Source organism: Salmo salar, chromosome ssa05 (genome assembly GCF_905237065.1).
Source record: "Salmo salar chromosome ssa05, Ssal_v3.1, whole genome shotgun sequence".
Lineage (NCBI taxonomy): Eukaryota > Metazoa > Chordata > Actinopteri > Salmoniformes > Salmonidae > Salmo > Salmo salar.
The window spans coordinates 24,933,416-24,951,252 of NC_059446.1; the positions used below are offsets into that span (position 1 = coordinate 24,933,416).

Consider the following 17,837-nt stretch of genomic DNA (forward strand, 5'->3'; position numbering starts at 1 on the left):
TGCTAGCCTGTATTTTCAATGATCATGACCGTGGCTTGAATAAGGTCCACCTTGAATAAAGTGACACTGAATATTTATTTTATGCCTTAGTCCTTGATAATGTTGACCTGAGAGACATGACTTAAACTCCTGGTACAAAGGATGTCTGGGGTCTGAGTGCATTGCTCGCTGTATTCAATATCTTTCTCAGTTATGTTTCATAACAGACACTGATGTTATAATACTGCCTTCAAGAGGAGAAGGGGATGCAGGTGAGATAAGATTGTATTATGTCGGTACAACACAACATACTGCAGTTTGTTGTCTATGTTATCTAGAAGCACCTACTTCATTTTCCATTTAGCTATTTACTGCAACAGGGTCACAGACATTTAGCTATTTACTGCAACAGGGCCACAGCCATTTAGCTATTTACTGCAACAGGGCCACAGCCATTTAGCTATTTACTGCAACAGGGCCACAGACATTTAGCTATTTACTGCAACAGGGCCACAGACATTTAGCTATTTACTGCAACAGGGCCACAGCCATTTAGCTATTTACTGCAACAGGGCCACAGACATTTAGCTATTTACTGCAACAGGGCCACAGACATTTAGCTATTTACTGCAACAGGGCCACAGACATTTAGCTATTTACTGCAACAGGGCCACAGACATTTAGCTATTTACTGCAACAGGGCCACAGACATTTAGCTATTTACTGCAACTGGGCCACAGACATTTAGATATTTACTGCAACAGGGCCACAGACATTTAGCTATTTACTGCAACAGGGCCACAGCCATTTAGCTATTTACTGCAACAGGGCCACAGACATTTAGATTTACTGCAACAGGGCCACAGACATTTAGCTATTTACTGCAACAGGGCCACAGACATTTAGCTATTTACTGCAACAGGGCCACAGACATTTAGCTATTTACTGCAACAGGGCCACAGACATTTAGCTATTTACTGCAACAGGGCCACAGACATTTAGCTATTTACTGCAACAGGGCCACAGACATTTAACTATTTACTGCAACAGGGCCACAGACATTTAGCTATTTACTGCAACAGGGCCACAGACATTTAGATTTACTGCAACAGGGCCACAGACATTTAACTATTTACTGCAACAGGGCCACAGACATTTAACTATTAACTGCAACAGGGCCACAGACATTTTAGCATGATAGCCTTCGTAACTGTATGTCTGAGATGTCTGTGATGTAGACCAACACCATGTGTGTCATTCCTCTCACCTGAGTGCCCTGCCCATGGTTTCATAGTTCATGTCAGGTTTGTTCTTGTGTTTGCCCCACAGTTTGGAAACCGCCTTGGAGTCCACCAGCTTAAAGATGCCTTTCTCCCTCTGAGTCCACTTGATGTACTTGGGACAGGTGTTCTTGTCCTGCAACAGGGCCAGGAGGAACTCCCATAGGTAGATGGTATTCCCTACATGGGGGGAGAAAGGAGCAATTCACAGTTTTAACTAATACAGTAAATGTCAGTATAATACAGTACGTGTGAGTCTAATACAGTACATGTTAGTCTAATACAGTACATATGAGTCTAATACAGTACATGTTAGTCTAATACAGTACATATGAGTCTAATACAGTACATGTAAGCTTGTAGTTCTGCTACACCTGTCCATAACTCATTTAGCATTGCAGATTTTACTTAAACGGAAATAGGCAGAGATGCAATTGCAGTATTCCCTCCTCATAACCTAAATAAATAAATGTGCTGTTCTCGTCTGGTGTGTATGTACCTAGCTTGGAAAATAAATACATTGGATGGGGCTCTGGCAGTAGATGACTCTTGTTTGAGAAACAGTTAGAATTAGTTAAAAACAGCAACCCCTCCAGCAGCCACCGTGACAACATAATGTATATGTGTGTGGCTGAACCAACCCCCTCTCCCTATCTCTATGTGACGTGGAAGGGGACACACACAAGGAGAGGGGAAAAGGGTTTTATCAGTAGTTCATCAATGTACCCTCCAGCGCGCAATCACTTATTTCCCTGTGAAACACAGCACGTTGAGAGCAGCTCGTCAATTAGCAAGCTGAGGTCCAACCCAACTGGACTACAGGGGCTGCTGGTTGCTGATTGCACCACTCTACAAGCAGAAACATGCACAGTAGCTTACAGAAGGAACCAGGAGATACCTTGATTTCAATTGGCTGTTTTTTCAATAAACAAGCTGATTGAGAAGGGCCCAGGAGAGACCTTGATTTTGATTGGCTTTTTTTCGAGAGGTGAGCTGGTTGAGATGAACGCTCACCTTTGCCCTCCTTGCTCTTCTTCTTGAGTGGCAGGTTGGGAGTGGTAATGGGGGAGCAGGGACGCACCGGCCGAGGCTTGCGCACTAAGACAGGAAAAGGGTAAAGGCCAACACTGTGACACCCAATTAAGCACATCCCTGTTATTGACTAAATTTTAAAAAGAAATTATGAACAATTTGCTAATATTAAGGCTATAAGCTATGGTTAATAAGGCTATATGCTATGGTTAATAAGGCTGTAAAACTATGGTTAATAAGGCTGTAAACTATGGTTAATAAGGCTGTAAACTATGGTTAATAAGGCTGTAAACTATGGTTAATAAGGCTGTAAACTATGGTTAATTAGGCTGTAAACTATGGTTAATAAGGCTATACGCTATGGTTAATAAGGCTGTAAACTATGGTTAATTAGGCTGTAAGGTATGGTTAATAAGGCTTTAAGCTATGGTTAATAAGGCTGTAAACTAGGGTTAATAAAGCTATACGCTATGGTTAATTAGGCTATACGCTATGGTTAATAAGGCTGTAAGCTATGGTTAATAAGGCTGTAAGCTATGGTTAATTAAGCTGTAAGCTATGGTTAATAAGGCTGTAAGCTATGGTTAATTAGGCTGTAAACTATGGTTAATTAGGCTGTAAACTATGGTTAATAAGGCTATGCTATGGTTAATAAGGATATACGCTATGGTTAATTAGGCTGTAAACTATGGTTAATAAAGCTATTAAGGCTATAAGGCTTTAAACTGTGGTTAATAAGGCTATAAGCTATGGTTAATAAGGCTATAAGCAAATATATTTTCCAAGGTACTCCTGTGTAACTCTTAAAAGCATATCTCTTTGAAACATGAGAGTAAGTGGAATATCTTCATATAGAAGATTAAAAACAAGACTAAATCATGTGTTGTAACACTGCTCCCTACATTCCAGTAGAACCCCTGCAGTACCTTTGGTTTTCCTCTGTGGTTTGGACACGCTCTTCTGAGGGATCTCGTCCATGGAGGATGTTTCATCATCCAGCGATACATCCATGCAGCCGTTGGGCTCTGGCCGCAGGTGGATGTAGGTGTAGTCCGACTCCAACATGGTCCCGTACGTATGAACTACAACAACAAGAGAAAACAGTAGTACACTCAATATGACTCCCAGTTCTGTAATATTATTGTGAGACTGAACTAAAGCAACAGCCAGAGATAATGACAGGAGTTAGTGGAAATATTACAAATGAAACCGCATACAAATTAAACTGCATCAAAAATGTGCAGGTTTTAACAATATGTTTTGAAAGTGATAAATCAAATCAAAATGTAATTATCACCTCCACAGGATACAACAGGTGTAAACAGTATGGTAAAATGCTTACTTACAAGCTCTTCCTCAACAATGCAGTATTCAATATCAAAGGTAAATAAATTGAAAATCCAGAATAGAATCTTGAAAAGAGCACGGAATCAATACTAGGTCAGATAAAATAAAATCCACAAGATAAATGCTCTGGGGTAGAAACTGGATTCAGTTAATACACATGTGGTACCAACATATACAAAAAATACTCCTTCCCCTAACAACCTCCTAGAGTAGCAACAACAGAACAGAATTCGTACTCATGCGTTTTTCATCCAGAATGTTGTTTGGTGACTCCATATTAAGAAGGGCTGCCGCAGCCTCATTGGTCTCCATATTATCCTCTGTGCCCGATACCGTCGTTTCTACTGGCCAATCAGACAGGGATTGTCAACAGAACAAGAAACAGACAGCTTTAGAGACAAACTTGAAAGAATATTACAATCAATAAGGGTTAATTCTAGGTAATTTAGATAATACAGGGCCCTGTCCGTAATCAACTCCTAGCTCCTACCCCCTAGGCATGCATGCATGCTTGTGTAAAGTATCATGCCCTCCTCCCCCCTCACCTGAGAGGCCCACGTCGCCGACCATAATGGGCTCCTCCATCACATGTACAGTGTTGTCCACCATAATGCCGTTGGTCACCTCGTCCGACTCCATGCCCGAGTAGACCTGCATGAGGTCAGCAGTGGGCACCTGCTCCACGATGACTGCTGGGAACACGGACGGATCATCCAGCTGGACACACAGAGAGGCCAACAGAAGACAGAGACCACAGTTGTTAGACCATGGACGTTAGACCACAGACGTTCCCACAGATGTTAGACCACAGACTGACATGTCTTTTGCTTGGTTTTTATCTTATATCCTGTAAGTACTACAGCCATTGTAAAGTTAATGTAGACTCATACACTGTGCTTTTACAGTTGCTCTGGTATATCTCACACATTGGCTTGATCCACATGCAGCTGAACAAAAGGAACTACTTACACAGAGAGAGAGAGAGAGAGGCAGAAAGACAAAGAGAGAGAGAGAGAGAGAGAGAGAGAGAGAGAGAGAGAGAGAGAGAGAGAGACAGACATACGGAAAGAGAGACACAGAGCAAGACATATCTATATAAACCCATTTTTCTCATGTGACCGACATGGCCTTTTCCTAACAAGAATTGACAAAATGCTGGTAATAACGGCACATATATGTTTTTAAACCATATCAAACTGCTTTTTCCATACCACGTCTCCGGATTCCTACCGCAAGCTCTGAACCTTTACACCGGATCCTCGCAGCTAGCTAGCTGCTATCCGAGTGGCTACTCCTGGCTAACGTCTCTGTCTCGAAGCAAGCACCAGTTAGCCTGGAGCTAGCCTCGAGCTAGGCCCATCTCCCGGGTAGCCAAAGAGGTCCACCAGCCAATTCTTGGGCTGCAATACCTCTTTTGTCAATTGAACTGGACCCTTTACTGCCGACACGGAGCCCCGCCGATCCATCATGACTGGTCTGCCGACGTAACCGTCCGAGGTGGTTTCAACAGGAGTCACGACTCCCGCCGAAGTCGGCTCCTCTCCTTGTTCGGGTGGCGCTCGACGTCACCGGTCTTCTAGCCATTGCCGCTCCACCTTTAATTTTCCATTTGTTTTGTCTTATTTTCCTGCACACCTGGTTTACATCCCCTCATCACTCTACGTGTATATTATCGTCTGTTCCCCCCATGTCTGTGTGTGTAATTGTTCGTTACGTTTATTGTGTGACGCGGCAGGCAGTTTTTTTCCAGGTATTGTTTTGAACCCGTGATATTGTATTGTTGTACATTATTTGTGTGACTAGTGCGCTATTCCCTTTTGCCTTTGGCTGGAGTGTTGTGATGCTGTTTTGTCCGACTGATTTGCTTCTGCCAATTAAAGTGTGCCTGTTCACTCATCTCTGCTCTCCTGCACCTGACTCCAGTTGACCAGTTGCACACCCAGTCTGACAAAAGGCTCTTCTGTTGTGACGTCGCATGAGGCCCATCTGCTTGCCCTGGCCCGCTGGCTGACTGAATCGCCGTGTCTCCAGCTCACCTAGCGTAGTAGCAACTACTGAATTGGCTCCCTGACACATTTAGTGCTACTCATTGGACCATATGATCACTCGGCTACACATGCCTCTCCCTAATGTCAATATGCCTTGTCTATTGCTGTTTTGGTTAGTGATTATTGTCTTATTTCACTGTAGAGCCCCCAGCCCTGCCCAATATGCCTTAGATAGCCCTTTTATTCCACCCCCCACAAATGCGGTGACTTCACCTAGCTTAACCGGTGCCTCTACAGACAAAACCTCTCTCATCGTCACTCAATGCCTAGGTTTACCTCCACTGTACGCACATACTACATACCCTTGTATGTATATTATGCCTTTAATATATTCTTCTGCAACCAGAAATCTGCTCCTTTTACTCTGTTCTGAATGCACAAGACGACCATTTCTTATAGCCTTTAGCCGTACCCTTATCCTACTCCTCCTCTGTTCCTCTGGTGATGTAGAGGTTAACCCAGGGCCTGCAGCCCCAAGCACCACTCACATTCCCCAGGCGCTCCCATTTGTTGACTTCTGTAACCGTAAAAGCCTTGGTTTCATGCATGTTAACATCAGAAGCCTCCTCCCTATGTTTGTTTTATTCACTGCTTTAGCACACTCCGCTAACCCTGATGTCCTAGCCGTGTCTGAATCATGGCTTAGGAAAGCCACCAAATATCCAGAAATTTTCATCCCTAACTATAACATCTTCCAAGATGATAGAACTGCCAAAGGGGGTGAAGTTGCAATCTACTGCAGAGATAGCCTGCAGAGTTCTGTCATACTATCCAGATCTGTGCCCAAACAATTCGAGCTTCTACTTCTAAAAATCCACCTTTCCAGAAACAAGTCTCTCACCATTGCCGCTTGTTATAGACCACCTTCAGCCCCCGGCTGTGCCCTGGACACCATATGTGAATTGATTGCCCCCCATCTATCTTCAGAGTTCGTACTGTTAGGTGACCTAAACTGGGATATGCTTAACACCCCGGCCGTCCTACAATCTAAGCTAGATACCCTCAATCTCACACAAATTATCAAGGAACCTACCAGGTACAACCCTAAATCCGTAACCGTGAGCACCCTCATAGATATCATCCTGACCAACTTGCCCTCTAAATACACCTCTACTGTCTTCAAGCAGGAACTCAGCGATCACTGCCTCATTGCCTGCGTGCGTAAGGTCAAACGACCACCCCTCATCACTGTCAAACGCTCCCTAAAACACTTCAGCGAGCAGGCCTTTCTAATTGACCTGGCCCGTCTTCAACCTGGCCAAGGCTTTTGACTCTGTCAGTCACCGCATTCTTATTGGCAGACTCAATAGCCTTGGTTTCTCAAATGACTGCCTCACCTGGTTCACCAACTACTTCTCAGATAGAGTTCAGTGTGTCATACCGGAGGGCCTGTTGTCCGGACCTCTGGCAGTCTCTATGGGGGTCCCACAGGGTTCAATTCTCGGGCCGACTCTTTTCTCTGCATATATCTATGATATCGCTGTTGCTGCTGGTGATTCTCTGATCCACCTCTACGCAGACGACACCATTCTGTATACATCTGTTCCTTCTTTGGACACTGTGTTAGCAAACCTCCAAATGAGCCTCAATGCCATACAACACTCTTTCCGTGGCCTCCAACTGCTTTTAAATACTAGAAAACGAAATGTATGATCTTCAACCGATTGCTGTCCGCACCCGCCCGCCCGACTAGCATCACTACTCTGGACGGTTCTGACTTGGAATATGTGGACAACTACAAATACCTAGGTGTCTGGTTAGACTGTAAACTCTCCTTCCAGACTCACATTAAGTATCTACAATCCCAAATTAAATCTAGAATCGGCTTCCTATTTTGCAACAAAGTATCCTTCACTCATGCTGCCAATCATACCCTCATAAAACTGATTATCCTACCGATCCTTGACTTCGGCGATGTCATTTACAAAATAGCCTTCAACACTCTACTCAGCAAATTGGATGTAGTCTATCACAGTGCTATCTGTTTTGTCACCGAAGCCCCATATACTACCCACCACTGCGACCTGTATGCTCTCGTTGGCTGGCCCTCGCTTCATATTCGTCACCAAACCCACTGGCTCCAGGTCATCTAAGTCTTTGCTAGGTAAAGCCCTGCCTTATCTCAGCTCACTGGTCACCATAGCAGCACCCACCCGTAGCACGCGCTCCAGCAGGTATATTTCACTGGTCATCCCCAAAGCCAACTCCTCCTTTGGCCGCCTTTCCTTCCAGTTCTCTGCTGCCAATGACTGGAACGAATTGCAAAAATCACTGAAGCTGGAGTCTTATATCTCCCTCACTTGACTTCAAGCATCAGCTGTCAGAGCAGCTTACCGATCATTGCACCTGTACACAGCCCATCTGTAAATAGCCCACCCAACTACCTCATCCCCATATTGTTATTTATTTTTTGCTCCTTTGCACCCCAGTATCTCTACTTGCACATTCATCTTCTGCACATCTATCACTCCAGTGTTTAATTGCAAACATTTTATTATTTCACCACTATGGCCTATTTATTGCCTTACCTCCCTAATCTTACCACATTTGCACATACTGTATGTAGACTTTTCTATTGTGTTATTGACTGTATGTTTGTTTATCCCATGTGTAACTTTTCTTTATCTTGGCCAGGTCGCAGTTGTAAATGAGAACTTGTTCTCAACAGGCCTAACTGGTTAAATAAAGGTGAAATATATATATTTTTCAATAAAATAAATGAACACTGTTAACCCATTTACTCCTACAGTATCATACCTCATGAACACTGTCAACCCATTTGCTCCTTTCATACCTCATGAATACGATCAACCCATTCACACCCATCATACCTCATGAACACTGTCAGCCCATTCCCTCCTTTCATACTTCATACCCCTGTGTCTTGTTGCTGGGAATTTCCAGACACGCTCCCTCATTTCCAGCACAACATTTCTGAACATGGGAAGAGGAAATTACCAGAGCTCTGGCCAAACTGAGTACACTTGAGTATAAAAAAACATTAAGAACACCTGCTCTTTCCACGATATAGACTGACCAGGTGAAAGCTATGATCCGTTATTGATGGAACTTGTTAAATCTACTTCAATCAGTGTAGATGAAGGGGAGAAGACAGGTTAAAGAAGGATTTTTAAGCCTTGAGACAATTGAGAAATGGATTGTGCATGTGTGCCATTCAGAGGGTGAATAAGCAAGACAAAATATTTAAGTGCCTTTGAATGGGTTATGGTACTAGGTGACAGGCGCACCGGTTTGTGTCAAGGACTGCAATGCTGCTGGGTTTTTCATGCTCAACCGTTTCTCGTGTGTATCAAGAATGGTCCATCACCCAAAGGACATCCAGCCAACTTTTTTATTTTATTTAACCTTTATTTAACTTGGCAAGTCGGTTAAGAACAAATTATTATTTTACAATGACGGCCTACCCTGGCCAAACCCTCCCCCAACCCGGACGACGCTGGGCCTATTGTGCACTGCCCTATGGGTCTCCCGATCACGGCCGGTTGTGATACAGCCCGGGATCAAACCAGGGTCTGTAGTGACGCCTCTAGCACTGAGATGCAAAGCCTTAGATCGCTGCGACACTCGGGAACCCAACTGTGGGAATCATTTGAGTCAACATGGGCCAGCATCCCTGTGGAAAGCCTTCGACACCTTGTAGAGTCCATGCCCCAACGAATTGAGGCTGTTCGGAGGGCAAATGGGGGGGAGCAACTCAATATTAGGGAGGTGTTCTTAATGTTTGGTATGCTCAGTGGGTAAGAAACTGTAGCGTATGGAAACCAAGCCCACCTGGCAACCCTTTGAACACTGACCACTTACACCAGTGTTTCTACTAGCTTATTTTCCAGGCAGGTTGGAAGCAAACATCCAGGGTCTATTTAAATACATATATCGCCCTATACAATGGTAGGGGAAACGCTGTCTACAGTAGGCCTACCCATGTGACATGGCAGTTAGTTTCCTAGACAGGACATGTGGACACAACAAGCTTTTCTCATTGCGTGAGGTCCTTGTGGAGTAAACACACAGTTTTACTTTCCTTCAGCACACTGTTATTTTGCTCTCTTCAACAGTACCATAACATGAAGCAGTGTGGATGGCACCTCTTTCCGTTAGTTTTTTCCCATAACGTGGGTGGTTCCACGAAATGAGTGTCTTTTGCGTCCCTTTGATATCTTAGGTATAAATTGTGCACAAATATTGAAAAGCATGTTATATTCAATAATGTGCCCTTTAATACAGACCACATTGAGAATTCAATAAATCAAAAAAATGTATATGAATAAAGACTTAAGTGCCAAAATGTCCCTCCATGCACCTTCTGTGACTTCCACGAATTTTAACCCACTTAACCCCAAAATGTCTCCACGTTTTTATCATCGTTGTAAAGCTCTAATTATTTGTTTTACTTTGACAACGTGATTTGTAAAGATTATTATTTATTTCATGTGATTAGTGATGAATTTTAAGATGTTTTTTTTTGGTCTCTCATTTTAAGGTCAACCTTGCTACATGAACTGAACTCTCGTTTTTAATATGATGAAAAGATTCCCTTTTAAATACTATTTTCAAAATAAATGTTGAACATCTAATAGCCAAATGATGGTGTAAAAGCAGGTGAGCTGGTTCTACTCTATTTGTACATTTTCTGGTGTTTCGTGGTGGAAATGTTTATTTTTTATTGTGAAGCTTCAGCTTGCATTCAATTGTCCATCCCTGCTGCACACAACAACCTTCCATTCCCCCTGTCACAAGGGGATTCATGGCTGATTTAAGATGACATCGTCAACCCTGTTACTTTATTTGGCACTTAATAGGCACTTACTATAGTCATTTTTTATGAAATGGGAAAACTGTTATTTTATTAGGTTGAACATGTGCTCTTTATGACAGAATGTTAAAATGAGGTAAAATCAAATGTTTTTTTTCACCAAGTTACAAATCTCAAAAGGCACTGAATTTGTGGCATGACCCATGCCCTAAAAGCTCCAGTCCCAGCTTGAAAAAAAAACATGGAGCAGGCAGGACTCCTAGCTTGCAGGTCTTTTCCTTTAGGTTAAGCTATTCTAAATATCAAACAAACAAAAATGCTCTAATGAAATGGTGCAAAGTATTATAGCCTGATCACAGTGCCTGCACTCTCATAGCCAGAGGAAACAAATTAATTCAGTGTCAGTTTCTGAAAATAACCAAGAGATGGCAGCAGACTACAGCTCATTACCTGGTTATCATATGATCTGTGACGCTTTGTCCTGCTCAAACAGTTCATGCAAGTTCTCAATCATTACAAAACAATTAGTGGCCAAATACTTAGCCATACTGAAAGGCAGTAACAACATTTATACTTAAACTTCCAAATCGGTTTTAATGGAATAGCCTAACGACGTTCAGAGTTGTAGGACTTTACCTTTCCAATCCCTTGAGATAGTCCTTGTTATGTTGTGGAACATTATATTGGTTCTGCTTTTTTGGTAATTCTTGTCCATTCTAGTAATTATATTTCTATGGGTCAGAATTCTCTCTCTCTCTCTCTCTCCTCTAAATCACAAGTTTCCATTGTTGTGGTTGAACCCAGGGAATTCCAGGTGTCTGAGCTTTGAGCCTTGAGCCCCATGGAAGGACTAGGGAGTCCAAGGCTACATTCACTCAATGCTACACTTTAACCAGAGAACTAACAGTACACTAACAGCACAATGCCACACACAACTGCATTATGTTGAATCATTAATCCTCTATGGGTCATTACCATACAATTCAACTATGTAAACATAGCTACGAGTTCAGGGACTGTTCTAATAACTTCATAGACAATATCGGAATTTTCAGAACAGCGTCCAAGCAAAATGCATTTCCATGATGTCAGCACTAATGGTCAACAGTGGGCCACGAGACCACTTGGGAAGTTTAAAATAAAGGGTGCTGTTGTTGTGTGCTTGACTGTAAAAGACGAAATGTCATTGACGTAATGTTCTCAGTCCATAGTAGCATCTCAGTCAGTAGGGAGCCCCGTGTGGGTTCACTGATGTGAGTGAGTGAGTCCGTGAGCACACGTGTGTATCCAGACATGAACAGAGCACCACTGAGTCTGCTGAGTTCACTGCAGTGTATTAAACCCCACACTGTCTCCCCTCCATAGCAGGACCAGACCATGACAGACTGAATCCCACACAGAATCTGCTGACGGGGCAGAAGATGTCTGTGTCTGTCTACTGTTGTTGTTTTGACGTAATGGGGCTCAGTTGCACCTGGAGGGTTTGTCACAAAGCAGGATCAAATAGTTAGCCAGCTAGGTAGCTTTCGTACATACAGTGCATTCGGAAAGTATTCAGACCCCTTCACTCGTTCCACATTTTATTATGTTACAGCCTTATTCTAAAATTAATAAAATCATTTTTTCCCCTCATCAATCTACACACAATACCCCATAATGACAAAGCAAAAACATTTTTGCAAATGTATAAAAAATTACAACTGAATTATCATATTTACATAAGACCCTTTACTCAGTACTTTGCTGAAGCACCATTGGCAGCGATTACTGCCTCTAGTCTTCTTGGGTATGACGCTACAAGCTTGGCACACCTGTATTTGGGGAGTTTCTCCCATTCTTCTCTGCAGATCCTCTCAAGCTCTGTCAGGTTGGATGGGGAGCGTTGCTGCACAGCTATTTTCAGGTCTCTCCAGAGATGTTAGATCGTGTTCAAGTCCGGGCTCTGGCTGGGCCACCCAAGGACATTCAGAGGCTTGTCCCGAAGCCACTCCTGTGTTGTCTTGGCTGTGTGCTTAGGGTCATTGTCCTGTTTGAATGTGAACCTTCGCCCTTGTCTGAGATCCTGAGCGCTCTGGATCAGATTTTCATCAAGGATCTCTCGGTACTTTGCTCCGTTCATCTCTCCTGACAAGTCTCCCAGTCCCTGCTGCTGAAAAACATCCCCACAGCATGATGCTGCCACCACCATGCTTCACTGTAGAGATGGTGCCAGCTTTCCTCCAGAAGTGACGCTTGACATTCAGGCCAAAGAGTTCAATCTTGGTTTCATCAGACCACAGAATCTTGTTTCTCATAGTCTGAGAGTCCTTTAGGTGCCTTTTAGCAAACTCCAAGTGTGCTGTCATGTGCCTTTTACTGAGGAGTGGCTTCTGTCTGGCCACTCTACCATAAAGGCCTGATTGGTGGAATGCTGCAGAGATGGTTGTCCTTCTGGAAGGTTCTCACATCTCCACAGAGGAACTCTGGAGCTCTGTCAGAGTGACCATCGGGTTCTTGGTCACCTCCCTGACCAAGGCCCTTCTCCTCCAATTGCTCAGTTTGGCCGGGTGGACAGCTCTAGGAAGAGTCTTGGTGGTTCCAAACTTCTTCCATTTAAGAATGATGGAGGCCACCTTCAATACTGCAGAAATGTTTTGGTACCCTTCCCCAGATCTGTGCCCTGACACAATCCTATCTCGGAGCTCTACGGACAATTCCTTCGACCTCATGGCTTGGTTTTTGTTTTGACATGCATTGTCAACTGTGGGATCTTATATAGACAGGTGAGTGCCTTTCCAAATCATGTCCCATCAATTGAGTTGACCACAGGTGGACTCCAATCAAGTTGTAGAAACATCTCAAGGATGATCAATGGAAACAGGATGCACCCAATATTCTCAATAACCCATGTCAGCTCCAGTTCTGTAACAAAAGAGCTATATCTGTAGAATGGCTAACTTGGTGAATCTTCGTTGTGATACACCCCACACAGGAAAACATGGCGGCCCAGTATCATCAAAACATGGCCGCCCAGTATGAAGAAAAAGAAACAGCCCAGTATCATGAAAACATGGTGGCCCAGTACCATGAAAGCGTGGCGGTCCAGTACCATGAAAATGTGGCGGCCCAGTACCATGAAAGCGTGGTGGCCCAGTACCATGAAAGCGTGGCGGCCCAGTACCATGAAAGCGTGGCGGCCCAGTACCATGAAAGCGTGGCGGCCCAGTACCATGAAAGCGTGGCGGCCCAGTACCATAAAAACATGGCCGCCCAGTATCATGAAAAAGAAACAGCCCAGTACCATGAAAGCTTGGCGGCCCAGTATCATGAAAACGAAACGGACCGGTATCATGAAAACGTGGTGGCCCAGTACCATGAAAACATGGGGGCCCTGTACCATGAAAACATGGCGGCCCGGTACCATGAAAACATGGCGGCCCGGTACCATGAAAGCATGGCGGCCCGGTACCATGAAAACATGGCGGCCCGGTACCATGAAAGCATGGCGGCCCGGTACCATGAAAGCATGGCGGCCCGGTACCATGAAAACATGGTGGCCCGGTAACATGAAAGCATGGCGGCCTGGTACCATGAAAGCATGGCGGCCCAGTACCATGAAAGCATGGCGGCCTGGTACCATGAAAACATGGCGGCCTGGTACCATGAAAACATGGCGGCCCGGTAACATGAAAGCATGGCGGCCCGGTACCATGAAAGCATGGCGGCCCGGTACCATGAAAGCATGGCGGCCCGGTACCATGAAAACATGGCGGCCCGGTACCATGAAAACATGGCGGCCCGGTATCATGTTGACCAGAAGGAGTCAAGAGACACTCTCAGCTAATTAAAAGGTGTAAAACAGAGTATGGAATTTAGAACGAATTACACAAGCGCCATAATGGCTGCCTCTAGGGAAACCAGAGAGATAACGATCACTGTGGGATTTTCATCTCCAAGTTCCCAGTTTCGGCTATGAAAGCAAGCCCCTGTGTGTGAGAGGTTCCCCTATAATCAACTCGGTTCTGCTTTACCTGCCTATGACACCGTTGTTAGCCCCACCTACCTACTTTTAACATCCCCTAATGGGGCTGATAGAGGAAGTGAATGGAAAACATTGCCACAGCACAGATAACTGAAGTAATTAAAAAGGGGTGTGCTTTTGAGAGACTAGATCTTATGGAGTTCTGTACTTGAATGACTGTTCAGTTAAATGTGGGAGTTGGTGTTTTTTTATTTCACCTTTATTTAACCAGGTAGGCTAGTTGAGAACAAGTTGTCATTTGCAACTGCGACCTGGCCAAGATAAAGCGTAGCAATTCGACACATACAACAACAGAGAGTTACACATGAAATAAACAAAACATACAGTCAATAATACAGTAGAACAAAAGAAAACAAAAAGTCTATATACAGTGAGTGCAAATGAGGTAAGTTAAGGCAATAAATAGGCCATGGTGGCGAAGTAATTACAATATAGCAATTAAACACTGGAATGGTAGATGTGCAGAAGATGAACGTGCAAGTAGAGATACTGGGATGCAAAGGAGCAAGATAAATAAATACAGTATGGGGATGTGGTAGGTAGATAGATGGGCTGTTTACAGATGGGCTATGTACATTTGTAGTGATCTGTGAGCTGCTCTGACAGCTGGTGCTTAAAGCTAGTGATGGAGAGTCTCCAGCTTCAGAGATCTTTGCAGTTCGTTCCAGTCATTGGCAGCAGAGAACTGGAAGGAAAGGCGGCCAAAGGAGGAATTGGCTTTGGGGGTGGCCAGTGAGATATACCTGCTGGAGCACGTGCTACGAGTGGGTGCTGCTATGGTGACCAGTGAGCTGAGATAAGGCGGGGGTTTAGCTAGCAGAGACTTGTAGATAACCTGTAGCCAGTGGGTTTGGCGACGAGTATGTAGCGAGGGCCAACCAACGAGAGCATACAGGTCGCAATGGTGGGTAGTGTATGGGGCTTTGGTGACAAAACGGATGGCACTGTGATAGACTGCATCCAGTTTGTTGAGTAGAGTGTTGGAGGCTATTTTATAGATGACATCACCAAAGTCGAGGATCGGTAGGATGGTCAGTTTTACGAGGGTGTGTTTGGCAGCATGAGTGAAGGATGCTTTGTTGCGATATAGGAAGCCGATTCTAGATTTAATTTTGGATTGGAGATGCTTAATGTGAGTCTGGAAGGAGAGTTTACAGTCTAACCAGACACCCAGGTATTTGTAGTCCACGTATTCTAAGTCAGAGACGTGCAGAGTAGTGATGCTGGACGGGCGAGCAAGTGCGGGCAGTGATCGAATCAATAGCATGCATTTAATTTTACCTGCGTTTAAGAACAGTTGGAGGCCACGGCAGGAGAGTTGTATGGCATTGAAGCTCGTCTGGAGGTTAGTTAACACAGTGTCCAAAGAGGGGCCAGAAGTATACAGAATGGTGTCGTCTGCGTAGAGGTGGATCAGAGAATCACCAGCAGCAAGAGCAACATCATTGATGTATACAGAGAAGAGAGTCGGCCCGAGAATTGAACCCTGTGGGACACCCATAGAGACTGCCAGAGGTTCAGACAACAGGCCCTCCGATTTGACACACTGAACTCTATCAGAGAAGTAGTTGGTAAACCAGGCGAGGCAATCATTTGAGAAACCAAGGCTGTCGAGTCTGCCAATAAGAATGTGGTGATTGATAGAGTCGAAAGCCTTGGCCAGGTCGATGAATACGGCTGCACAGTAATGTCTCTTATCGATGGCGGTTATGATGTCATTTAGGACCTTGAGCGTGGCTGAGGTGCACCCATGACCACCTCTGAAACCAGATTGCATAGCGGAAAAGGTGCGGTGGGATTCGAAATGGTCGGTAATCTGTTTGTTAACTTGGCTTTCGAAGACCTTAGAAAGACAGGGTTGGATAGATATAGGTCTGTAGCAGTTTGGGTCAAGAGTGTCAGCCCCTTTGAAGAGGGGGATGACCGCGGCAGCTTTCCAATCTTTGGGAATCTCAGACGATACGAAAGAGAGTTTGAACTGGCTAGTAATAGGGGTTGCAACAATTTGGGCAGATAATTTTAGAAAGAGAGGGTCCAGATTGTCTACCCTGGCTGATTTGTATGGGTCCAGATTTTGCAGCTCTTTCAGAACATCAGCTATCTGGATTTGGGTGAAGGAGAAATGGTGATGGCTTTGGCGGGTTGCTGTGGAGGGTGCCGGGCAGTTGACCGGGGTAGGGGTAGCCAGGTGGAAAGCATGGCCAGCCGTAGAGAAACGCTTATTGAAATTCTCAATTATAGTGGATTTATCGGTGGTAACAGTGTTTCCTAGCCTCAGAGCAGTGGGCAGCTGGGAGGAGGTGCTCTTATTCTCCATGGACTTTACAGTGTCCCAGAACTTTTTTGAGTTAGTACTACAGGATGTAAATAATGTAAGTGTATGACCACAGCAGGCTGCCATAGAACTCTACTAGCAGGCTGCCATAGAACTCTACTAGCAGACTGCCATAAAACTGTCACAGCAGGCTGCCATAGAACTCTACTAGCAGGCTGCCATAGAACTCTACTAGCAGGCTGCCATAGAACTATACTAGCAGGCTGCCATAGAACTCTCACAGCAGGCTGCCATAGAACTCTCACAGCAGGCTGCCATAGAACTCTCACAGCAGGCTGCCATAGAACTCTCACAGCAGCCTGCCATAGAACTCTCACAGCAGACTGCCATAGAACTCTAATAGCAGCTTTCAGACACTGAACTGAGCTAAACATCATTCTGAGGTCATTACACCATGGCTCTGATTCAGGGAGCTACTTATTGACTGTAAAATCCAATATAAGATGGCTAGTCATTACTGTCCTGCAAGCTAGGCTAGCTGTAGCCTTCTCTGATTCCAACAGCCCCCATACGGAAAGATAAACCCTTCAGACTAGCTAGCTCCGGCAAAAACAAAATGGCCACCTTCGTTAGCGTTAGTACTAAATATATATAAGTTAAGTTTAAGAGCTTTTTTCAAGCTACCAGGTGGACAGGCGATGTAATTCTCTGCGGAGGGAGAAACCCTAGAGGAGGCCTGTGTTATTTCCACACAACAGGTATGTCTGGTTAGGCATGAACCAGGACATTCAGGCAAGAGGATCCAGCGATAACTCATCCCTCCACATCTACACAAATACAAAACGCAGAGACACACAAACACGCGCACACACACACTGCACAAACATCGGGCACACACGCACACAAACCTGTTCCACAGAATTCAGACAAAGATGTGGAGGTAAGATAAACACACCTGGGCACTGAAGTGCACTTACACATACATTTTGTGCTGTAAATTGACTTGGTCCTGGCAAAGCCCCACCCTCTCCTCCCACGCACACTAAAAGAGTCCCAACTCCAGGTCTCTCACACTTTCCGT

The 17,837-nt window shown here is 44.5% G+C and overlaps 1 protein-coding gene across 9 annotated transcripts in view; it reads right to left on the reverse strand.

Moving 5' to 3' along the window:
* elf1 (E74-like ETS transcription factor 1) overlaps positions 1–17,837 on the reverse strand; it is a 75,858-nt gene that overhangs the window by 6,141 nt on the left and 51,880 nt on the right. For 4 of the 9 annotated variants that reach the window (XM_045717991.1, XM_045717992.1, XM_014199073.2 and 1 more), the window contains 5 exons: positions 4,184–4,373; positions 3,875–3,982; positions 3,218–3,373; positions 2,274–2,357; positions 1,247–1,439 (listed from right to left, as the gene is read on the reverse strand). In XM_045717991.1, coding sequence (XP_045573947.1) covers positions 1,247–1,439; positions 2,274–2,357; positions 3,218–3,373; positions 3,875–3,982; positions 4,184–4,373 — 731 coding nt within the window. The remainder of the gene's footprint in view (positions 1–1,246; positions 1,440–2,273; positions 2,358–3,217; positions 3,374–3,874; positions 3,983–4,183; positions 4,374–17,837) is intronic. The other 5 variants (XM_045717994.1, XM_045717995.1, XM_014199074.2 and 2 more) reach the window with 3 other exon arrangements.